General features: G+C 40.1%; 1 protein-coding gene across 8 annotated transcripts in view; it reads right to left on the bottom strand.

Annotated features, from left to right (window-relative positions):
* The window catches only part of chd6 (chromodomain helicase DNA binding protein 6), a 105,659-nt gene extending 79,780 nt beyond the window's left edge, over positions 1-25,879 (bottom strand). For 4 of the 8 annotated variants that reach the window (XM_042407555.1, XM_042407557.1, XM_042407556.1 and 1 more), the window contains exons 1-2: positions 25,578-25,658; positions 6,095-6,144 (exon numbers count right to left, since the gene is read on the bottom strand). In XM_042407555.1, the coding sequence (XP_042263489.1) occupies positions 6,095-6,124 (30 nt within the window). In that variant the 5' untranslated portion in view covers positions 6,125-6,144; positions 25,578-25,658. Of the gene's footprint in view, positions 1-6,094; positions 6,145-24,706; positions 24,856-25,180; positions 25,262-25,281; positions 25,358-25,577; positions 25,659-25,796 lie in introns of those variants that run through there. The other 4 variants (XM_042407552.1, XM_042407554.1, XM_042407553.1 and 1 more) reach the window with 4 other exon arrangements.
* Positions 25,880-26,157: the final 278 nt, after the last annotated feature.

The raw sequence follows: 26,157 nt of genomic DNA on the forward strand, positions 1-26,157 counted from the left end.
GGCCTCAGACAGACAAAAGAATCCAGTCTTTGTGTCTGCTTTACCTTGAAGTGTAGAAATCCCAGTTTCACACAGCGTTTGCTGATTCATAGATTGTGGTGGGAAAAAAAAAAAAAATATTCAAGGGGGGAAGAAAAAAAAAAAAAAAAAAAACTGCTATCTCAGTGTAGAGAACAGTTCCCTTTGTGTGCGTTCATCACAGTACGGTGGGAACGCTGCCGTTACTCATACAGGTCGTTAGAGCTTTTAGATTAATTAGCGCCGAAACAATGAATCAATTACTTGATTAGTCGATTGACAGAAAAATGACCGTCATAGATTTTGACAATTATTCGTTTATCAAGGAAAAAAACGCCATAAATGTGTCAGTTCCAGCTTTTAAAACGTGAGGTTTTGCAGATTCTCTTTTTTTTATATCATTGTAAACTGAATTTTGGGACAAACAAGCATTTTTGAAGACTTGCATCTCTTCTCTCTCTCTCTCATCCTCTTCTTCCTCTCGTATTTTAAAAACGGAGAATATCAACTTCATTCAGTCTTTGCTGTTGTTTAACCAAGATGTGTGTCAACTTCTTAAACAGAACTGCAGAAGGACGCAAAATAAATTTGATTGTAAGCTGACAATCATGTTATATCGTATTATTAGACACCACCTTGACTTTTCAGGAATTCTTCACTATTTTCTAACATTTTATAGACCAAACGATTGATTCATCATATAAATAATCATTGAAAATAACCATTTCAGCCCCGCAATTAATTGAAAATAAAATAGTTGATAATTCTAAGCACCTGTAAGTCCGATTTTTCCTTGTATATAAGCCTTCTATAATCACCCGCCACAAAAACTAGATTTCATGTAAGAGGAAATCGTTCCCTTTTGTCAAAAGGAGGAGCCTGAACCTCTTAAGCTTACACACACACACACACACACACACACACACACACACACACACACACACACACACACACACACACACACACACACACACACACACACACACACACACACACACACACACAGAGGGATTTTCCCCTGACATTTTCAAGCACTGAAAAGGGGGGAAAAAAAGTACAAAAAGCTTCTTTCAGATCAAGCATATCATACCGCATAGACAATATTCATCTACACAACACATGTTTCCTGAAAGCCGTGCAGCACCGCAAATCCAGCACAATATACCTAACCACTCTGTCAATTATGTCAATCACAGAGCAAAAAAACGGTCACACAGATTTCAGAGAAAAGTGACAAATAGTCACCTCAAAGGAGACAAGGAAGTAACTAATGTCTGTTATTTGTACAGAGTAGTTCCTCCCTGTGATCACCTGTCGGATCACTATTCAATAAAATGTTTCCGCTATCACCTCTATAGCAACCTGCCGCCACGGAGTACAACATCTCTATCTCCTCTTTTGTTGTCATTCTTCCATCATGGTGGTACCGGCCTCCTCCAAAACTCCTACCAGACATACGATGACGTTATCGCTCTGTTGTTTTAAGATGCGGCGGGCAGATTACCAGATAACTTGATGGCCACTTGAAAATGTAGATGAGATACCAGACACTCCATCATCTGCATCATCACCTCCCCGCCGATGCAAACTGTAAAACCTTCTCCACGCTCCTAAAAAAATACAGGCCGGATTATTTAAGGATGCAAGCCAGCGGGTTCTTTCTGCCCTGACATGCTCTTTTATAACTCCATCTTAAACACCATGTTTTGATGTGGTGCTGTAGGCTTATAATCGTTTAAACTGTGGCTGCGCTGCAACCGAACTTTCCCCTTCTGGGATAATAAAGCTCATGTGACTGAGGGAAAATGATCAATACAACCAGTATGATAGTGAAGTACGAGATCACGTAGACTAATTTCACCTGAAGAGTCACTGATTAAGCAGTTCAACCTTCTCAAGTCTCTACAAATCAAATCAACACTCATTAAAAATGCAGCCACCAACAACATTTCAACACCTAAAACAGAAACACAGTTTCATAAAGAACTGAAATAGGGATGCACCATATTGGATTTTTTGCCAACAACATCCTGTCAGCCAAGGTGTTTCCTATCTGTGCAGCCGAACTTAGCAGCTCTTCGAGAGACTGTTTCTCCCTGACAGTCCCGGTGTTTCCTCTGTAGGCTGCACTTCACTCAGCTGCCCGTCAGACCCGCTGCTTCTTCCCACTTTAACTTGAATAACAAACCGGGGCTCAGTGCTCCGGTTGGATCCACATGGAGAGCCGGGGCTAACGTTAGCTGAGAAGCTAGCAGAGCATTAGCAGCAGCATGGCCGGAGGGAAGCACAGCAAGCTAGCCTCCGCTATTTTTACTCTTTTCATAATAACATAAAACATCTCTAACGTTGTGTTTTGCGCTGTTGCTTCAGCGATGTTGAAGCTCGTGGTGCTCGGGACTTTGTTGTCAGGTTTGTCTGCAGGTGAGTTGTTTATGTGAAATGATTGAGGTGTGTTTTCACTCAGCTGTTCATACGGGTAGCTTTAGCTACTAGCAGCCGCTACTACCTATAGGCATGCTAAGCTAACCATCACGGCTCCAAGTTAACACAAAGCTGCAACTTCAGTACGTCATATTTCACCGATAAGGAGAGGAGTTACTGAGAGAAAGCGTATTTTAATCTGGTAAAAAAAAGACTACACAACAGTTAAATATTATCTGTTTTCAAGCATCGGTTTGCAATGCAGGACGACAGCATGACCAACTATAAATGTTAAAGTCTTATCTTAATGTTATCTAAGAGCAAAACTAGGAAACAAACGGCTCTTTTCTGTTTCTGTGCTCCGGTGCCGAGTGCAGAGAAGTCGGCTGGACTCATTTTGAACCAGACAGCGGTGCAGCCCGCTGTGGTCGGTTCCTTGGCCGCTCACATTGGCCTCAGCCCGGGTTTCCAGAGTGACTGACAGGCTGCGCAGCCTCTGAGCTGACAGCATGTTCAGTGACACCCTGGAAGTCTCAGTTCATGCAATTAAAACAACTGATATCTCTGAGCACAAAACATTAAATACAAATATATTCAGTTTATTATCATGTTTGACACAAAAAAGTTTAAAATCCTCATATTTGAGAAGCTGCAACAAATACATTTTTCCCTTTAAAAAATATTATTTGTTTAGGAAAATAGTTGCTGACTGATTTTCTGTCAATCAACTAATCCATTAATCATTGCAGCTTTAATTTTTTGACCTGCTGTTTTCTGCTGTTATATTTGCTGCGTCATCACCATTCATCTATACAACCAATGTGTTTATGATTAAACTGTTTACAAGAGCACAAAGTTCTTCATAGATCTAGCCTCTCAAAGTGCATCAGATTGATGCTTTTAACTTTAAAATGTACAAAAACTTTCTTCCGGGGGAGGAGAACGCCCCCCCCCAGACCAGCATAGAGGGTCCGAGGTCCACCCACCACAGTCTCACAGAGTCCTGTGGGAAACGCTGGCTAAACTAACTGGATCTGATGAGCTTAAAAACACTTTTAACAAGGACAATCATGAAAAAATGTGTTTTAAAAGGCTGAAGTAGTATTTACACAGTCTGCTCAAACTCACAATCATGAAAAGAGTTTTAAACTATTTGTTTGTCTTGAAAATGAAGGACATCATAACCAGCATCGGTGGTTTTCTTTTTGTCTATTTTTTTCCACTCTAATCACAATGTTTAGTTTATATTAATGTTTGTGTGTTTAATCATTTTGACAATATAAAGTCATTAAGAAGAGAGCTTCAAAATCAAATTACACATTACAGCTTTTAGAGATCCAGCGTGTTCCTCATGAAACTTCACCGCGGCCGGAGTTTAAAATTTATGACGATCTGTCGACTTTCTATCTGTAACTGCGGTCGGAGCAGGAATCCTCTTCATCGTGCTACAACACTGAGCTTTCACCTTCATAAAAAAAAAAAAAAAAAAAAAAAACTGCTGAGATTGAACGCATTAAACCTTTGTAAAAGAAATCTCACAAAATGTCACAAGTGTGCAACGTCTTTGAAGTCATGCACCACAGCAATAAATAAAAAATCATGTGCTCCATTTGTACAAATGTGCCGTTTGTTAAGGAGAGAGAGATGTTGTGCATTAGAAAAACATGTCCTGGATGTTCTTTGTGGGTTTTTTGTTCTTGTCTGCTAAAGAAACGTACGAGAAAAGGTTTCTGAAACAAATAAAAAAAACAACACCGGCACTCGTGGATCTAACTACTTATTGTTTTTTTACTGTCTGTCCACAATTAAACAAAAAAAAAAACACAAGAAGAAGAAGATAGATCCGTTTGTATTGTTTGTTTTCATCTCTACAAGACATTAAAACCTACAATCTGTCATTTATCTGTTATTCTATATTAACCGACCGGATAACTGCGCCACATATGTGAACTATAAATATATAAGATGATGATAATGAGGGGCACGACCATGTTTTGCTGTTGTGACAGTGCTAACACTGTGTCACTGCAGTACGGAGGCCTCGTGCCTCAGCTGAGAGACTGCTGTGTCACCTCGCACTAACAGAAACTCTGAGTCATCACTCCGCTCAGCTTGACTCATAAATATTACAAAACAGTGAGACATCATCCCAGCGCAAACCGAGGAATATTAAAATATCTCCGACAGAGAGAAATTATACGTCGAGTAAAGACCTGGAAAATGTTAACGGAGGCTTTTAAGGGTTGCACCCTCTGTCGGTCGAGAGACACGTTGACCCTACGAGCTACGGACGTCCCGAGTCCATCCTAAAGACGATGATGATGTCACAGCCGAGCCTTTCGTTACTCTTCAGCCTGCTGCTCTACTTTACCACAGCTTACGGTGCAGCTTTTCCCCTCGTATATGAAAAGTGGAAAAGAGAGTGAAAAATGATTTGAGCACAGCGGGGTGAGTGGTTGGTAAAATATATGGATTAAAGTCTGATTCTAACTCTCTCTTCCTCACTGGAAAAGTCACTTTCTACAGTTAAAATGATCAGCTGTCGCTAATTAATGTTAAAATTGAACTTAACTGTTGTCAGTTTTTGTATGTTTGTAATCAGACAAAGATCATTTATGAAGGATGATCCTCCACTCTGTAACGATAGCGAGTGTTTTTGTAGTTCCCACAACTCTAAACAGGATCACGTCGCTTCAATTTGACAAGTCTCCAGTTCAACTTCCTTTCATATCAGATCAATAATTTAATATGTGCTAGATACATATTAAATCAACACTGTAAATCTTCTGCTGCTATGAACATGTAAATATCAGATCAGATTCTGTGTCGGCAGATATTAAAGGTAATCCTTACTAAAAAGGACAAGATGGGTTTTTTGTGTGAATTTTTGAGGGTATTACACCGTGCATGAATTTTACACTGAGAATTCATGCAGTTAAAAGTAAATGTAGTACATGAAAGGAGCAAATCAGGACTGATTAAAGACTCCAACATTAGACTCTGGGTGATTGGTTATAAAGTATTAACAAAATACTTCTTGTAAACGTCATAAATCAAAAATGCAGCTAAACGTTTGCCTTTTTTTGAAGATGAACTACATGATAACTCCTGGCAGGTAAGTTCCACCTTTTTCCTTCCATCAATATACAATTATTAACTCTTTTTTTGCCATCTGTGAATCAATTCAGAATCACAGAAGATACAACTTCCTCTGCTACTCTCTCACGTGGACGGCCGAGCTGAACGCCACGAATACCTTTGAGTAGGGACTGTCGGCGCGTCTCACCTGCCTCTGGTCTTTCAGAGCAGGTATATAAAGACTTCAGACGTGTACAGACATGTCTTTACAAACCGTTTAGTTTGAAGCACACCGAGACCTTCACTCAAGTGCTCTGTTGCCATCATAAAACAGTTGACAGCGTTCGTCATATCGATGTAGATCACGAGCCTCCACTCGTGTGTGTAAACGTACAACAACAGGATCTGATGTTAAGCTGCGTTAGAGAATAAAAAGCCTTGTGAATATGTCTAAAAAACACTCATTGAAGCTTAAAAATCATGTTGTGTTTGGTCTCCTGTGTGTACAGAGGTTTTTAAATGACCTACTTTTCCTTGTGTGCACGTGAATGTGTGTGTGTGTGAATACAATACAAACCTGCTGCTTGTCCTTCTTGTGTATTTTCATCTTCTATCCCTTCACTGCATCTGTTAAAACACAAAACAACATCATTCATATTACTTCAGGAAATGCACCCAAAACAAATAAAACCTTATTTTACCCTCCGATGATTCAGCCGTACTTCTTCACATCGCACATAAAATAAATACCCACCAGTATGAGGCACTGAAATCCCCCCAAAAAACAGAATTATGCATATGTATCCTTGAAAATGCAGATTACAACTTTATCCTTTCTAAACCATATTAGGAGAATGTTTTACTGAGCCAAATATTTCCCAGCAACAACCTTCTTCACATTCCAGTTACACACAATTACTTCTGGAAGCAACAGTCTTCTGCTGTCGGTGCCTTGCTAAAGGACATTAAGGCAGCGGCGACGACTTGTTTGACCGACCTTCACTCTCCCAGCTTACAATGCCGCTGTCATCGAGGGGGCTTAAACCGGTGTTAAAAGGACAAATCTGTTGTTTACCGACCAATAGATGAAGAGGATTTCGCTTCACAAGGTTCAGCTTGAGATTTAACATTAAAACGGGATATTTTCAATTATTTGCACTGACTGAAAAATGAAAAATATCTGTTGGTTGTTCTCTGGGGCAGCCACAGTGGGGATTATTAGCACAGAAGCAGATTCAAGGTGAACTTAGGGTTTGTGGAGACGGACATTTACGAGACATTTACACCATGTGGTCTAAAAGAGTGCCGACCGCATTTAAACACATGAGTTTGAATTAACTGGAGTAAAGGTTTTCCTGTCTTACCTCCCTCAGGGCTTTAAGAAATCTGATTCTAACCTCTACTGGGTTTATTTACTTGTACTTGAACGCAGCGGCGTCTCATCTAATCTGTAGTTTCATATTTCAGCTGGACTGCGGTGTGATTCTAACGTCAGGTGGAGTAAACGCAGCATAAATCTACAAAAACAACCTGCCGTAGTGACACCGCCGAGCCTCGTCGGGTAGTCGGACGTCTCTGAATATACGTTGAGAACAGGTCAGACTGTGGGACAAGCAACTGGTTACACAAGGATATCAATCCATTGACACTTCTCACCTCTCTGCCTTAAAGGCGAATACCACTGACATCACGTCAGCCCCGAAACATCCTGAAAGCATTTCAAGGGTTTCAGTTCAGTGTGTTATACGGATATATTAAGCAACGACAGAGAATACAACTGAAAATAGTTTCCTGCACAACAAAGACAGAAAAAAAACCTGCAGGTAAAGGAAGCTGAAACAGAGTCACATGTAGGGGCTGCAGCCAACGATTATTCTCATGATCAATTTATCTGCAGATTAACCTCTCAATTAAATCACTGCATCTATAGAAATGTCGTGAAAAATGTTACAATTTCAGTTTACTTCCACATAAATAAACAAAACCTACATGGAAAAACACTGGATCATATTTGAGAAGCTGGAACAAGAGAATGTTTTGTGTTTTTGCTTGAAAAATTACTTAATTATCAATATATTCCATTTATTTTTGGTCAACAGATTACGTGTTTCAGATCTAGTCATGTGACCCCTCTCATCCTAACATACAAACCTCAGCATTACAGAAAAATTAACATTGAGTATATTAAAGCAAATTCAGCTTATTAAAGCTACTAACTGGGCTGATCCTGGATGTTAATTAGGTTTGCAACAGATAATTTCTGGATATTATCGTGATAGATTAGCAGTTTCATCTATATAATGTCAGAAAATGGTGAAAAATGCTGATTATTGTTTCATTAAGACCGAGATGACGTCTTCACCGACAGTCCACAACACAAAAATATTCAGTTTTATATCACAGAAGATTAAAAAAAAAAACACATTTGAGAAGTTGGAAGTTGGGGATTTTTGGCAACTTTTGCTTAAAAAAAATGGTTCAGTGATTCAACCAATTATCAAAATAGTTGACGATTAATTTTCTGCTGATCTATTAATCGTTGAAGCTCTAACGTTATCAGATTGAAGATATTGTTATAATTCTTCTCACTCTCACCAGCACATGCAGCAGTGTGCAGCGCTATAAATAATAATAATAATATTTTATCTCTAACAGAACTTTTCTTACAGAGGTAGAAACTGCAGCTGCTATGACACAGATCTGATGTTTTCTAATCAGTGAGCAGAAAAAAATCTGCATGGAGTCACATGTTTCCTCTAGTTTGTATCTGGACCACAAGGGTGTGAGGTACAAAATCACATCCCTGGGCATGTGACCTACATGCAACTTACATTTGGACACTGAATATTAGAATCCGTCTGCACCACAGGAACGATGGGTAGAAGGTACAAACACAGAAATTTGTAGTTTACACATGCATATTAGCATAAGTTGTTTTTTGGAAAAATATGTGGGTTACATCCTTAAAATAGATATAATCATCCAAAACTCTAAAAGGAAAAAAAAATGAGTTGCAGACGGAAATTTAGCTGTGAAAACCAGTGATGGATTACACATGTACAACCAGGAAGTTGTTTCATTAACACTCAATAGACTCGACTTGGACTGACATGTCTTCAGCTTATAGATCATCTGTGTTTTCTGCAGTTAGTTTCCAAACATACAGTATCTCATAAAGCCTGGTTTCATTGGATGCTGCCAAAGTTGCTTCCAACAAGTTCTCTACGACATAAACAGGAACACGAAGCACTTTCAGCTCTTCCAACAGCAGGTTCGGAGGTGCTGATCTTGCAGTCTAACAGTACAGACAGTACAGGTTCAGTACCGGTGCAGTGGAAACAACTAAATATCTCCAGTTCACTCTATGCTGTACATGATACAGTGTGTGTGTGTGTGTGTGTGTGTTGTCACAGAGTCGGGGTGGAACCGATTCATTCCGTTCATTTCTTTCTAGGGAAGATGAGGAACGAGTGTTGCCTATTACTTCACAACGTCTTCCAGATATCAACGCTTATTATGCAACTCCCTTTGCTTGAAAAATGCAAATATCACGGCTTTGCAGGGAGAGAGAACGTCTTAAAGAGCGCAAACTCAAACAAATAACGAGACGGGTTGTGTTGCTTTTCCTTGTACCGTCAATTAATCCAGACAGATGTTGATTTTCCAGCTGTTTTAACAAGCTCTGCAGGTTTTTTCCCCCTCTAATCTAAATCTAAGGCTCCCCCTCAACCATTTAAGTCAAACTGGAAAAAAAAAAAAAGACACATTGCTCACAACGCATTAGCACAGAAAGTGCTGAGAGGAGCAGAAAACAATCATCAGAAATCAGGTGTGTGTGTGTACAGTTTAATACGCCGTTAATGCAAACTCGACACTTCCTGCGGCATCTTTACGGTAAAAGAGAAGCAGCTGCGGCCACTAGAGGACGGGGGGGGGGGGGGGGGGGGGGGCTGTGAAATTATCAAAATAAGATCACAAATCTGCACTCACTTTTATGTGACGATTCTGCGGTGTTTGTGTCAAATGAAAACTGAGCTGCATCAACAAATAAGGAACCGTGCACAGGAAGTGAGGGGAGGGACCCCGGTCTAAATAAATCCAGACAGAGCAGTAAAATATGGGGTTGTTTTTTTTTTAGGCAGAATAAAGACGTATCGGACACTTAGTTCTGACCAAAACACTAGACTTTTGCATCATCTGTTGTTTGGATCTGAACTCCAAGACGATGATGACAGTCAGAAGCATATATGTTGCTTAGCAACCGCCTAAAACGTCACAAAAAAAGCCAGAAAACTCTAAAATCTACATCTCCTGACCACTTAAACAGCCAGCAAAACATTTAAAAGACTACAGAGGCTTTTTACTACATGAGCCACAGACTTGGCTCCGGTCACCGCTTCACAAAAGAAAAGAATAAAAGGCTTCAGTAAGACAAACACACTCAGAGCCTCCCCGCAACTGTTGTGCTTCCTGCTCCGGTGTTACATTATTGTTAAGTGTGGAGGAGCGGCAAGGGCAGCGGTCGAGGCAGAAATGTGAAAAATGCAATCGTTTTGAGGCCGAAAGCAGATTTATGGTCAAGGTGAACTATGGAATCATACATGAGCCTGATAGTTTGTTGTTTTTTGTTTTTTTTTTATCTGTAATGATTTCATCAGGAGTCTGCAGACTGTGAGGATCCTTGAGGGTCTTAACAGGACTGAAGTAGACTCTTAATAAGTCTGAAGGTGGAGAAAATTTTCTAATAATGGATCAGACACTGAAATCAGTCTTCTTTTATAACAGGAGCAGAAGCTACATCCAGCTACAGGTGAAATGTCTGTAAACAAACACACTGGAAAACTTTCTTAAAAAATGTTTTAAATGGTGCAAAACAGCCTCAGCTTATTGTTCTTAAATGTAGCATTTTATGCAGTTACATATGAGCAAACAGTTTATTTTGAAAATAAAAAAAGCATTACCTTTACCAGAGGGCTGATAAATATTTATAGTTTGTTCTGTCTGCGTAAATTAATAAACTAGTCAAAGGTTTGGAAACAATTCTGAGTGAAAAAAGAAAATCATGATCAGTTTTGACCAGAATCTTGTCCTACTAGCTTAATTTAATTGGGTTTTAATGAATTTTTTATTGCTTTTCTGGCAGCAAATCACATTTTAACCAATCAGGTGAGCAATTCTGAAGGTTTGGATGAATTTAAAACGATCGATGTGAGCGATGTCTTTTCATTTTCTGGATTTGAACGGGTGATAGCAGCAGCTTCACTATGCTTGATGGAAAGAGCAGGTGTGTGCTCCTGCTCCATATATTTTGTACACTCAGTACATGACATTCAGTAGAATCGCCCTCTGCCTGCTTAGCACATGGATGATAAAACGGTAGGTTAGTAGTCTGTGGCAGCAAAACAGTCACAGACACTCCCACCACCTGTCTCGTTGTACCATCAAAGATTACCGCTGGATCTGCACACAAGTTCAGCTCTGACTCATAACCGCCATCTTTTTTAAAAAAGTGTGGCACTTAGCTAATCCTTACATCAAACACTGTCTTATGTCAATATAGGATTTGATTGCAGGTGAAGAAGACAGTCTGTGTGGTTATTGTGCAAATTCATTTTCTCCTGCACACCTGGTAGGATAACTAACACAGAAGTGGAGCACAAATACTTCTTTTTAGAGCATTTTTAGGGTACCTGCATGACTGTCAAGCTCATCAGTGAACCAATTTTCATTTTAATTTACAGGATTCCCCCCCCCCCCCCCCCCCCCCATAGAAAACTGTTTAACAACGTTTACCAACCGATATATCCCGACAGGTGTTCACCTAGCAGCAAATTCATGACAGCTTGGACATGTGCGGTTTTAAATATCTGGCATTTGACACACAGGAAGTGATTTGATAGTTCTAGCATCAGCGTTTTACTTTGAAATTTAGAAAAGCTGTTGCTGGCATGACGGATGATAAAAAAAAAAAAAAAGAGCGTTACCAATAAATGTAAGCCTCAACACAGAAACCGTAGCTAAAGCCGTCAGATTACCACCCACGCTGCAGGTGATCTCTGGGAAATGTAGTGCAGAGACACCAAAGCGATACACGCACATGTAAAGTGACTGAAACAAGCTGGTAAGTCTGATCAGTTAAGTGCTTTGAGGTAATATGGGACACCTCGCACCCCCCCACGCCCCGAGGCCCACCGACACCCACGCTACTGTAGTAGAGTACGCTCGCCGCTCTACCCTGAGGGGCGGGGCCTGTGTGATGTCTGTCATGTGCGGGGGGGGGGGGGGGGGGGGGGGGCATGCGGAGGGCACGCGGTACTGTGAAAACATCACTATCCAGCATCATGCCCTCGTTACTTCATCTCCTGTTGCCATAGAGATTCTAAATGAGATTGTGCAGCTTGTCAATCAAGTGTTCTGTTGTGTAAATGAGCAGTTTGTGTAACATATTTTCAAAATAAAGTGATTCTCAACCACAAATCTGTTTTATAGTTTTATTCCACTACTGCTCTATTATAATTATTATTATTATTATTAGCAGTTGACATAAGTTGAACCCTTTAGTCAAACCTTTGCTTGTGACTTTGTTCACTGCTTGTACAAACTTGCTTTTATGTCTTTTGTTTGTCTTGACTGTGATACATTTTATTTAATGAAAGCTCATGAAGTTACTACTCAGTAACTTAGTTATGATAATATCAAGTAAATAATATTTGGATCATAAAGTGCTTTAGTTGCAACTGCAGTTTGTTATGTTTGTCTAGATCAGTTTAGTCTCCTCCACATGTGATTCAAGTCATTTTTAAGTGTGAAAGATTATCACTGTTTCTACATGTGATACACACACAATACTGCATTAAACTACTGCAACAATTATTAATATGTAAACTGGGTGATATGAACAAAATAAAGGTCAAAATATTTATAATGCTGATGTGCTGAGTCAACATTTACATAACTCTACATTCAGTGCAAGAAAACTACACATGGCACATTTAAAGTATTATAATCAATATTGATCATAATAATATCTGAGCTGATAATATGTTGGTTGTGGCTTGTAGTGATGAACCTCTGCAGCTCCTCTCAGCTTTACGGAGCTTTATAGTGAGTTTTAGCTCATTGTTTATCTGTCCGGCTGAAACTTCACTGTTTTGGTTCTCTCTCAGCGCTCTAATAGCGTCGTTTTAGGTCGCAGCAGGCAGCTGTTTTCAGAGGAAAAAGCTCTAAAAATCCACTATACACTACCTGCTCAGCACCAAACAACAAACAGACACAGTTAACTGTAGACTAGCTGGTGAACATGGTGGAGCATTTAGCAGCTATATATTATTTCCCTCAGGAGTCGGTAGAGAGTTAAAACAGAGCTAAAAGAGAGTGAATATTGGACTTACACTCACCAAACACGACTTTAAATGAATGATAATGTGTTCACTTCTTGTTTTTGCTGAAAACTAGTGGACATAAAGTCAGTTAATGCAGATTTAAGTATTTAATAATCACATTGTATAAAGTTAAATTGATCTTCATGTCATTGAACGCAACATTTTCTGTATTTAACTTTTTTATTAATTAAATTATCCGATTATTTTCCAAACATTTAAGTAATAAGACCTCATGGCGTGACATTTATTACGTGTAACGTTAACTCATCATCCCTTTGTGTTAAGTAAACATTTTAGAAACAAGAACCACAATAATTCAGTAGAAGAACTGTGTCACACTGCGTTTATCTGTAGAGACGATAAACACAAATATTGAATTTCTGCTTTACCCCGCAGGAAACTCAACCATCTCCAGCGACACCAGACGTTCAAAATAAATGGCTTCATTATCTTCAATTTTGATCTGTTTCAATTGCAGGAAAAATAAAAAAAACAGTTTAGGATGAAACACATTTAAGCTGCTTTACTTTACTGCATGTCAACAACTCTTACTGTCACTCCTCGCTTAAAAAGGCCAGCGATCTAGTACAGTTAAAAGGCCACAAAAATGACCTTTAAAAATGACAAGGAGATGGTTTCATGGTAGATTCACCTCTACATACACACCTAGCCTCCCTTTTCCACTTCACACTTTGCATCACGTGTCTCCTACAGGTGTCACATCAAATCCCACCGGAGCTTTTTATATCCTTTGAAAGATAAAATACATTTTGACTCAAACCTTTCAACAGGTGATACAACTTAACCTCCTCGTCAATTTAACAATAGACAGTGAGCAAAAATACACCTTGATGTATAAACAGAAGAAGAGCAAGAAAAGAGAAATGGCGAGGTGAAAGAGGTGTGGACTTCCTGTTCTCCGTTTTAAACCATCCAATAAAATGAAAGCAGCAAAAAAAGCCTTTTTTTCCCCAAGTTTTGTGTTAAGTTGTTTTATCCCTACACACCTGTCACCCATGAATATTAATGCAAGGGTATGCTGTTTTCAGAATTGAAACAACCCGTCTGCTCCTCGCTCATTTTGCAGCCTTGTGAGGCAGAACTTGTGCACATAAACACATAAAACACACAAACACATAAACACACACACACACACACCAGATTGCATGTGTACAAAAGAAAGGGAGGCCACATCTGAATGGAAACTAATTTCTTCGTTGGCAAAAGAACAGAAAAAGTCAAATGAGAGGATTTACCCTTTTATATTATTGCAAATTAAATGTCTTGAGTTTTGGACTGTTAGTCATAGAGAGCTTAAGTCATGACGTCATTCGATGCAATCTCTCATTCAGTGTTTCTTTCATCACTCTTTCTGAAAAAAAAAAAAGAAGTGTAGCCGGCAAACATCTAGGGCTTATGGGAGATGGTGTTCGTTAAAGACCGCTAAAGAAACATAAATACTGGATAAACAACGATATTAGATTGTTCTTTGTCCTAATCTGAACATATGAAGCGAGCCACCTGAGGTTTTTCCTACTTCTGGAGCCGAATCCAGAAGTTCCGGTTTGACTTTGGCTCTGTATGAGGCTGGGCAATTAAATCGGAAAATAACCAAAACCAACATTATGACTCTATTCAATCTTATTTTAGTCATATTGATATGCTCCATAAAGTCATTCCTTCATACGTAGTGTCCACCTGCAGTTCATAGCGATGTAATTAACCAGACGTGTCCAGTGAAGAAACGACTCAAGTGTTGGAGAAATGCAGCGGGGGAGGGGGGGGAGTGCAGAGGAGAACAAGCTGGTACAGGGAAAAAAAAGAAGAAAAAAAAAAAAAAGATGTTTTGTCGGTTATAAGGGCACACTTTAGTTTCAGTCAACACCATACAGGACAACACGAAGTTAAACAGAAATACAGTCAGAGAGTTCTTTGGAAGCGTTCAGTGTGGAGTGTGTGAGGAGCTCAACAGCGTGGTATGCTGTATATGAGGTATTAGTATCTTTTTTTTTTGTGAAAATCAAGGTATGTTAGTCTGATTATGTGCCAGTCGAAAGGAGCAGCAGTACCTGACGAACACGGAAAACACTTTAAATCGTGTTGTGACAGGAAACAACGTTGGCTTTGACTTGGAGTCTGGCTGGACGCACCTTTAGACCGTATGATTGGTGGAAAACTACTTTACTCCGACAAAATGTTCAAACAGGTGTGTTTTTAACTACTGAGCATCAGTGCCAACCAACTGAGGTCAGCTCACCCCGAACCCAGCCCCGTTATGAGGGCTGGGAGCCAGGTTAGCTTGTTAGCCTGGATGCTAGCTGCGGGAGGCTCCATGAACTCAGTGCACGAGATGCTAACCAAACAATTAATCACTTAATCAAGAAAATAACCGTTAGTTGCCACTCTAGTTAGAAGTAAATGTTCAGTATGAGCTACAGTTTGTCAGAAAATAAAATGCTACAATTCTTTAACAACCAAGAGAAATTCAGAGTTTAACACGTTGACATATTCAGCTGCTGTTACGCAAAACTAACAACGTTAGCTAGTGTGGACCTGAACCTGTAACGCAGCCTCCTCTGTGCTTCCTGACCGAAGCTTGTTTCAGACGCAGCAGTCAGTTACACAAGTGTTAAAATAATAAATAACAAAACAACTTCACATTAAAAGAGCCAGCAAATAATATAATGAGACAACAGAAGTCATAAAAGTGTTTATTAAATCTATGTATTACTTTTTTTTGACATTCGCAAGCAATGTTAAACAGAGCCATATTTGACTCTGAATTTCCTCTTTTAGCAAACAAATATCTAAAAGTGTTGTTAACTACTGAATATGGAAGTCATAATTCAGGGTTTATTTTAGTACAAATAATAAAGAGCTGCACTGTGTGGATGGAGAATCTTGTGTATTTAATAAGATATCATCTGATTAATTATTACAGAGAGAAATGTGACAATTAATCGTGATATTGCTCAACCATGAGTTCTTACAAATTGTGATTTTTACTATTTCCTGGTGTTATAAAAGCCAATTAATTGACAAAACAATAAGTAGTGAAAACAATAAAAATAACTCAGATGCAGATATATTTGAGTTATTCTTATACTGTAAACATCCTTTTTGCAGTTTCAGTATCACAAGTGGAATCATTTCTAGAGTAAAAAACACCTCCAGATTTTATTTTTATGACCTGGAAAAAGTAGGTGTGCTACACAGCAGACTTTTGCTCAGCAGCCGCAGACAGAAACCCTCAGCGGAGAGACCCGTTCTCTTTTTCAATGACCTTATTCCCTTCGCTCAACCACTTGCCCTTGCACAGAAGAGCAGAGGAGCCCTAACTGTTGCTGCGTCTGAGAATCATCAGGAGACGACTCGCTTGAGGGACGAGGAGGAGCAGCCGGCTGTGCTAAATCAGAACCAAATTCAGCGCTCTTTTCCTAAACGTGTGTGTGTGTGTGTGTGTGTTAGTGTGAACAAAGAGGGGGAATGCATCTTTAAAATGGAACACAGCTCCTCCTCGCTCCTTCCCGGCTTCAGCCGTACGACGCTCCCACGAGGGAGCAAACAAAAGGAGCGGACGGCGTTGTCAGTGGGAGTCTGGCCCGGGGGGTTACGACGCACTGAAACTCAGCATTCTCATAGTAATTAAATAAATCACTAATCACCTCAACTTCTGCAGGATCTCCTGATGACACACTTTCCTCTTGTTTCCCCCCCCTTCATGCCCAGGATCTAGCTGACCTAGTCCGCTGCTACTGTGACATTGACATATTTACACTATTGCGTGCTATATTTAAGCCCACAACTGAATCCTCCAGCTTTTTCCACTCGCTGAATCACATCACCACACTGAAACCAGTGCTTAAGTTACAGCATTTTTAGGGAAAGACTTGCAGCTGACAGTGAAGACCTACATACAGTTATACTGTACGTGTATATTTCAAAATGTTTGGATTCAGAACTATAAAGTTTAACATTGCTTTGCACAAGAAGGTCCGTTGTGTATAACAGGGCTGCAACGAATGATTATTTTCATTATCAATTAATCATTTAGTCTATAAATTGTCAAAAAGTAATAAAAATCATTTCCCGGGGGCCAAGATAACGTCTTCAAATATCCTGTTTTGTCCGACCAAGAGTCCAAAACCCAAAGATATTCAGTTTATAATGACATAAAACAGAGAAACACCGAAAATCCTCACATTTGAAATACTGTAAAATGTGACTAATCGATTAAAATCAACTAATCATTTCAGCTCCAGTCTATAATTAGCACCTCATCACCACTTCTTACCTCCTTCCCGCCTTTTGTTCCCTTTGACAGGGTCAAAAAAATGTATATTTCCATTAATTTTACTTAAGAATTCATCTTTTTTTCTATAATTAGGCCTAATTGATTAAATTAAAAGTAAAATACATCACAATTTCCAAATCAATCAAATCAGTGAAGGTTTGGCCTTTTTCCTTGATAAATGACTGAAACAACTAATCAATTATCAAAACTTTAGTCCATCCTATCAATGAATAAACTGATCTTTTCAGTGATAATGCCCTTTTGCAGTTTTTTGGGGGGTTACCAAGTAAACACACACTTTCCCCTCACAGAAGATACTCACTGATTCATTAATGTCTTTCATTTTCTGTCATCTGCACACTGACTTATCAAGATTATTTTCAAGTACCTCACAATTGTTCCTCTTATTTGGTTCAATTATCATGACAAAGATTAAACAGAAGACGACCGACGTGACGACCTCCGACAGCTTTTCTAACAGCTCTACGCACACGTTTTGTGGGAAAGCTTTATAAAGAACAGTTGATATCACCATTAACGTGAAGAAGAAGAAGTAAGTGTACTGCGCTGGAGCACAGCCGTCTGCTCAGCCTAAAAACACAAAGCGAGACGACAGCTTTCCATCCCCCCACTAATTGAGATTCTGATTGACACTAATTGAGATACTAAACTGAGACTCACCCAATCTGCTTAAATCACATTTCTCCTGTCTCCACCGTGAGAAGCGACAAACCGAAACTACATAGAAATAACACAGAAACCGTCTACCGAAACAGCAGAGAATGTGAACTCCGAGAGAATGCTGAGACGACCAATATTGAATAGTTTTCCTCTCTCATCCCACTGGTTTCCTTTAGTAAGAAACATAACAAAACATCTCAGACTGGCTGGGTGAAAATGTGTTGTGGGAACAGCAGGGGTACTCAAATACAAGTCTTAGGAGGTCCACTTAAAGTCAAGATGAAATGAAAACTGACTTTTTAACCCTTTTAGATCACATCTCCAGTCATACTGTGCACTTATTTAACAATATATACCAAGAAAAATACAAAAAAAATCAATTTCTTTGTATTTTTCTATCAAAATCCAGTCATGTTTTCTTCCTGTAGAACAAAATATGACGTGCATTTACGTAGGCTTAAACCAACCAATAATATCATGACATCCAGCCATGAATCAATCTTCAACTTTTCGCAGCACAGACCTAAGATTGATTGATTGACACGCCAACTCCTCAACGTTCAAATCATAATCCTCCCAAAGTTACGTCCCGTCTGTCTATCCCGTTTCACTCGGAAATACATCACGATAGGGAAGTTAGATACTATCGAAATGTCGTTTCACATGAACTACCACATTAAAAAGGTCCAGTAAAGTTGCATTACATGATGGTATTTCAGTATAAAAACTCTAACTTCTGTATTAAAAGGGAGACCTGACATCTTCATTGTGTAACCAAGTCCTTAAACTTGGGCATATAAAAAGGTGTGATGGCCAAGAGGAGACTGAGTTTTTCACTGTTTTTCACATGGTTGAAAATGTTTGGTTTTACATTTATTCTGCTGAAGTCTTGACATCATGACTTCAACTGGTTCAGTTTTGTGGTTCTTTTCTCTGTTTGGAGGATAATATTGTTCAAAACGGGGTATCTTCGGTGTCATAGTGGCGTTTTTTGTTCCCACTCTTTATTATGACCACTGTGTGATTGCAAATCAAGCACAATCAAATGCATGTTTTTCACTCTCAATCTTTCTCTTTTTTTTGTATCGGCTGGTTTTGAACAAGACATTTTACTTCATCAACCGGAGCTCCTACATTCCACAACATCCTTGTTAACTGTGGCGACAGCCGGGCTGAATGATGGCAGCTGAGGTGAAGTGACAGTGATGTGTCACTCAAAAGCTGTCCGTGTCGGGTTGAGGTTACATTTTGGTCCTGGTCCTGATTAAATTGTTATTTGGTCCAGATATGGACCAGAGTCTGCTTATTGAGTATCTATGTCTAGATATTAAAGTCACCGTCACCTGTCTCTGCCTATACTTGCAGCTGACAGGCTGAATTATGGACAAAGTGGGTAAACAACCCCAAAAGCTCCAGATTCACTGCATGTCAATTGTTATTTGAGGTGTAAATTTGTACCAATAAATCAACTAAGGCTCATCCTGCATTATTACCCAACATTGTGTCATATAATCTAGTTTTAAGACTTTAATTGTTTTTGTTTCACATTGTCCGTATTCCCAAATAAACCACATTTATTCAAATAACCACAAACTAATTTACACATAGAAATCTTGCAGCCAGGTTCAGCAGAAGCCTCAGAGCTCAATTTTGTTTCAGGCCCCCAAAAAGTTAAGACCGGCCATGGCAGCTGGAAATCGAACCTGTGAACCCATAAAGAATGGATGAGGCCTATGAGGAAAAGCATGATACAGTAATTTTTGCAATTATCAGGAGTCAAGCCAGAACAACATTGAGATAAAAGCTAATAAGATATATTTTATACACTTTAAATGGGATTTTTTAACTTTACATAACATCACCACATATATGCACCTGTTCTTATGTCTAAATGCTTAATAAACCTGTTTTTTTTAACTTCCATATAAATAAAGGTTTTTAGTATCAAAACATTAGCTCCATTTGGAAAGAATGCATGACTCAAGCAATGATTACACTTATTTTAGACAAACTAGGGCAGCTGTTCAATTTTCTGGTTGATTTAACAAGACACTTTGATTCAATACTCAACCATAAATACAGGGTTGCTTTATATTTAATGTAAAGATGTGGGATGACAACCTGAGAAAACCAGGCACGTGACGGTATCGTATGCCTCTTGACGGGAGTTTGGATCATCTTTTTGACATTCTAAAAACATAAAGTTGTAATATGACTATAGCAATTTGGAAAGTTACAGAGTCTGTTATGTTGCTGTTTTTGGAGTCTTTCTTGTGCGATATAGCTGGAGCCAACAAATTCTAAATTGACGTTTGCTTCATAAATTGGCATTCGGTTCTGGCTTTGAACTCATCATACGAGGATTAACTTCATCGTCAGTTTAAAACGGTCGAATTTATTAGTCACCTGCTCTTACTTCATGTGCTCCTTTTCAATGCCAAAGTGCTTCAAAAACAGCAGATGCATCGAGATGTAGCTTTTTTTATTCCCTACAAACAATTATTTTGGACGGGTTTCTTCACTCGTTTTAAAATTAGACGCAAAAAAATCCATGAGACACTAAGTCATTTACTGCATAAAAAACAAACCTGCAACCAAAACGTAATTAATATTAAGTTGTATTAAATTATTTATTAGACAGATGTAATAGTTTGCTGTTAAGATGACTTATGAAAAAGCCGACTTCATTAACTTTCATTTTCTATAAAGCGGTAACATTGTCTGCATAGTTTACAATGGTGGACTTGGACTTTCCCACATTTTGCAGTGTTACAACCTGGAATTCAAATTGATTTTATTGGCCTTTTTACCATTTGATTAACACAGCATGCAAAGTGCTTTGAAGGTGCAAAATACTTCTTGTTGTGACACAAACAATAATTAAGACAAAAAAGCAGACATCTGTTGGATGCACAAGTATTCAACCCCCCCCCACCCCCGCCCCCCTGAGTCAATACTTGGTAGAACCACATTTCACTGCAATTACAGCAGCAACTCTTTTAGGGTATGTCTCTACCAGCTTTGCACATCTACAGACTGCATTTTTTTTTGACTATTCTTCTTGGCAAAATAGCTCAAGCTCAGTCAGATTGGATGGAGACCGTCTGAACAGCAATTTTCGAGTCTCGCCGCAGATTCTCAATTGGATTAAAGTCTGGGCTTTGACTGGGCTCTTCTAAGACATAAACATTCTTTGCCTTAAACCATTCCAGTGTAGCTCTGGTTGTATGCTTAGTATCATTGTCCTGCTGGAAGGTGAACCTGCATCCCAGTCTCAAGTCCCTTGCAGACAGCAACAGGTTTTCTTCTTTTTTTTTATATATATTTTTTTAATATTTGGCTCCATCCCTCTTGCCTCAATCCTGACCAGTTTCCCAGTACCTGCTGATGAAAAGCATCCAACAGCGTGATGCTGCCACCGCCGTGTTTCTCTGTGGGGATGGTGTGTTCAGGGTGATGTGAGGTGTTGGGTTTCTACCACACACAGCGTTTTGCACTAAGGCCAAAAAGTTCAATTTTGGTCTCATCTGACCGGAGTACCTTTTTTTTTTTCCACATGATTACTGTGTCTCCCGCATGGCTTGTGGCAAACTCTGAACGGGATTTCTTATGGCTTTCTTTCAGCTACGGCTTTCTTCTCACCAATCTTCCATAAAGGCCCGATTTGTGGAGTGCATAACTAATAGTTGTCCTGTGTACAGATTCTCCCACCTGAGCTGTGGATCCAGCTCCTCCAGAGTTACCATTGGCCTCTCGGCTGCTTCTCTGATCAACGCTCTCCTTGCCCGCTCCGTCAGTTTAGGTAGACAACCTTCTCTTGTTAGATTTGCATGTTCTTTCCATTTTCCAATGATGGATTTAATGGTGCTCTGTGAGCCTGCTTTATACTTCTCCACAACTTCATCCTGACCTGCTTTGCGAGCTTCTTGGTCTTCATGATGCTGTTTGTTCATGTAATGTTCTCTAACAAACTTTGAGGCCTTCACGGAATAGGTGTATTTATTTGAGATTCAACTAAACACAGATGGACTCCATTTAACTAATTATGTGACTTCTGAAGGCAACTGGTTGCACCTGATCTTATTTAGGGGGTTTCACAGCAAAAGAGGTGAATACATGTGCACTCAACACTTTTCAGATTTTTATTTGTAAATCATTTTAAAAAGCATGTCATATTCCCCCCCCCCAGTTCAAAATGGACTATTTTGTGTTGTACATACAACCCAATAAAATCCATTTTAATTTGTGGTTGTAACATAACAAAATGTGGAAGTTACTTAAATTAAAATGCAGGAAACATGTCATACTTTAGGTAGCATTTCTGTACAACAGCTGGGTCCTTGAAAATGTCCCCCATAAGATGATGCAGGTCATACTGTCACCTGAAGTTAAAACCTTAATTAAAAGTTGTTTATTCTAAAGTTTTTGTAAAATAACAAAAAAATGGAAATGTGTGCTATCCATGGCTTTAATTGTTATCTGTTCAAAAACGGTTATTAATTGTCACATATGTACATACATAAAACAGACCAAGTACTGATCAAATGAGCTCATAAGCTGGTAAAGGTGAGCTGTAACAGAAAGGTCACATGTTCACTCGCTCTGCGTTGCCTCTATGATCTCTATGTTTTCTCCACAAACAGAAGCAGAAAACATCTGCCACAGTGTTTATCCTGCATCACTATTAGCATTATACCGCAGACGACTTGATTTTTGAATGAATGTAACGAGTAGAACTAACTTGGCGTGCTGTAACATACACAAAAATACACTACTGTCCCGTCTTCTGTTTCTACTGTCAGCTGTCTCAACAACCGGGTGCAAAAGTTGTTGTTTTTCTGTCACCCAAGCAACTTCTCTTGGTGATGATGTCAAAGTGCAGCAGAAGTTTTGCAAGCAGGCAGTAAAACGTAAAGCTAACACTATGAGTGAACGAGCAGGCATACAGACAGACAGACGGATCCAGATTAGAGGCTTCATATTACATAATTTTCGCTGTGGGAGGACACAGGACAAAACGGGGGGGTGAACATGCAAACACAACATGAGGATGCAAAGCCAGACGAGGCGCTTCATTCATTCATTCATTGGTGTTTAAAGGCTGACCTGCCTGATGATGAAACTTTGCAGCAGAGACGTCCTGCTTGTTTGGTCCATAAAATGTCAAAAAATGGTGAAATATGTCAATCATTGTTTCCCAAAGCCAGACATGGCGTCCTCAAATGTCTTGCTTTGTCCTGACCAACAATCCATAAACCACAGATATTCAGTTTACTGTCATGGAGGACTAAAGAAACCAGAAAGTATTCACATCTGTGAAGCTGGAATCAGAGACTTTAAATTACTCAAAACGATTAACTGATTATCAAAATAGCTGGTGATTAATTTAATAGTTGCCAACTCATTAATTAATCAACTATTTGTTGCAGCTCTACCTGAAACCACACAGATCTTCACAGCTAGTCTTGAAAATCGAACCAGCGTCCTTTCACCTTGTCACAAATCTATCTACCAAATGAGAACAAATAACACATCATTCTCACTGGCAGCTGCTAATTATTCTACCAAATACAAAGGTTTCTCATGAAAAAAAAAATCAGTGGAGTGGAGGGCAACTCCCTTTCCAATACCATCTTGACAGGTAGGGACAAAACGTCCTTTGTCCACGCTCGCAGCAGAGTTAATTGAAATTGCACGTTCACATTTGGTGCAATTATCCATTAAGTCAGACCACAGAGACTGACAGTAGACATAGGTTAGCTCCTGGCGCACCCTTTGTCTGTTACCCGGGGGTGTTATACCTGGGCAGGTGAAGGTGTGACTCCAAGTACGTGCATGACTCACTATATACCTGCACATATGAGAGAATTTGGACTACTATTCCTTAAAAAATGACTCAAAATGATTAATTGATGATCACAATAGTTGCTGATTGATGTGATACTTGTCAACTCTACTTGAAACCACACAGATCTTCCCAGGTAGTCTTGAAAATTGTACCTGCGTCCTTTCATCTTGTCACAAATCTATAAAACTGCTACCGAATGAGAAGAAATAAAACCCATTCTCATTGGCAGCTTCTAATTTTTATGCCAGATAAAAAGGTTTTTCATGATAAATGAGTGGAGGACAACTCCCTGTCCAATACCATCTTGACAGGTAGAGACAAAACATCCTTTGGCCGTGCTGGCAGCAAAGTTGATGGATACTGCATGTTCATATTTGGTGCAATTATCCATTAAGTCAGATCACAATGATTGGGGTTAGCTCTTGGTGCACCCTTTGTCTTGGGTGTTACACCTGGCCAGGTGAATGTGTTGTCCGTTCATCCACACACAATCACTTCATGACTCACTATACACCTGCACACACACCAGACTGCTGTATCTACAAATGTTTCAGGAGGCTAGCAGGCTAACAACGTAGCTTACACCTTCTTTTGAGGCTTTGGCTGTAATTAATGCTAGCAGACGCAGGGGCTAACACTCAGCTAGCTTATGTATAGCCAGCCACTGGATTGCCACAAGTTGGGAGATCAAGCTAGGAGGAGGAAAAAAAAAGAAGTTCCCGGCGAGCAAAAACGGCGACTTGTGATGAAAAACACTAAACACACACTACACACACCGACAGAGAGAAAGGAGACACTGTGTCCTATTTCATGTTAGCACCCGTGGCTACCGAGCTAGCCTTCCCCGCTAGCTGTGTAATGTCACTGCATCGCTGTTGTAAATACATTATAACAGCCCCGCTCCTTACACGTGTGGACAGCCTCTAAAAACTCCTTCTCGGGGACATCTCTCCGCCGAAAAACCCTCCCCGGCGGACAGCTCACCTGCTCCGGACACCGGACACACGCTCTCACCGGCGACACATCCTCCAGGTTAGCCCGAAAAACACTGGCGCTTTTTATTTCCAAGGACACAAAATCGCCATGACAGTTTAGAAAAATGCATAAAAAATTAGCAGGCAGGGGAGGGAGGGGAGAGGAGAGAGAGAGAGAGAGAAAGAGAGAGAGAGAGAGCGAGAGAGGGAGAGAGAGAGAGATGGGGAGGGGAGGAGGAGGAGGAGGAGGAGGAGGAACTCCGTGCAATATCTATTTAATCCACATAAAGCTATAGCAGCCCCGCGGAGTTCATTCAGTCTGGATGCCGGAGTCCTGCACTGTTTTGCCACCACAGTCCAGTCTAGACACCACACACACACACACACACCTACCTATCCCCTGCACACACACACACACACACACGCACACACACACACATGCACAAAGCCGAGCCGCATCCAAAAGTTAAAGGACGCTTCTTACCTAAAATGGCCACTGCAGCAGCCAAAACACAAACAGCTTTTTATTTGGTGGAAGTTTCAGCAGCGGCGGCGGTGTGGCTGCTGCAGCCAGCCTAACCTTACCATTTGGATCCAGTAGCAGCTCAGCATTTCAGATTTTTCCATTGGCTGCAGCCTAGCGCAGCTGGCTCCATGCATATTTCCATTGGCCCTGCAGCTGTCAAGCAAGCAAAACGAGCGAGTCTGACCCGGGTTTGTCTGAGAGCTACAGCGGCAGCCCCAGGCAACACCATTGTGTATTGTGTACGGGTTTTTTTCTCTCTCTGTCCCTTCCTGGTGATTCGCATTGATGTGAGCCTCACGCACATTGCCTGTTGTTTATTCTAGGTGGTGGTGTTGTTCTGTTGTTGTGTCCTTACCGCAGACTTGCAGGGAAATCCTTCTCGTACCGGGGGAAGCTTCCCACCGCACCGCCCGGCTGGCTCCTGCTGTCATTGTAGGAAGGAAAAGGAGAAAAAAAACAAGAGGGGAGCGTTCAGTTTTCAACCCCCCCGATGCAACAAAACGAAGGGGTTTACATTTCTCCTCTGCTGGCTGCATCCACCAATCATGTCGCTTTTTTACTGCTCCATCATTACCGGGTTTGAAGGGCGGAAGAAAAGAAATGAGACATTCCACGTCTTTTGCAGATCAGGTTCCGTTTCCCGGATGTGCAGTTTGTTTGCAGGACTTAAAATTGCTTTTTATGAGCTGTCTGTTAAGCATGCAGTGTCCTCTTGTTTTTTTTAGAGGCGTCTTTTGGGCTGTAAGACTGATGGGGAGTGCTGCTTTTTGTGGGGTGCCTTCTTTTTCCAACTTCACCTGATGTGTGTGGAGCTTCAGCTTGGTCCTTCTGTCACTGCTGTCCCCCTGTTATTAGGAGGAGTGAAAGCTGCTAAAGTCACATTTTTATACAAAATACACCTCTTTTGAGACTAATGTATCCACCTCTAACAAGTT

The sequence above is a fragment of the Thunnus maccoyii genome, chromosome 3 (assembly GCF_910596095.1).
Source record: "Thunnus maccoyii chromosome 3, fThuMac1.1, whole genome shotgun sequence".
Taxonomy (NCBI): domain Eukaryota; kingdom Metazoa; phylum Chordata; class Actinopteri; order Scombriformes; family Scombridae; genus Thunnus; species Thunnus maccoyii.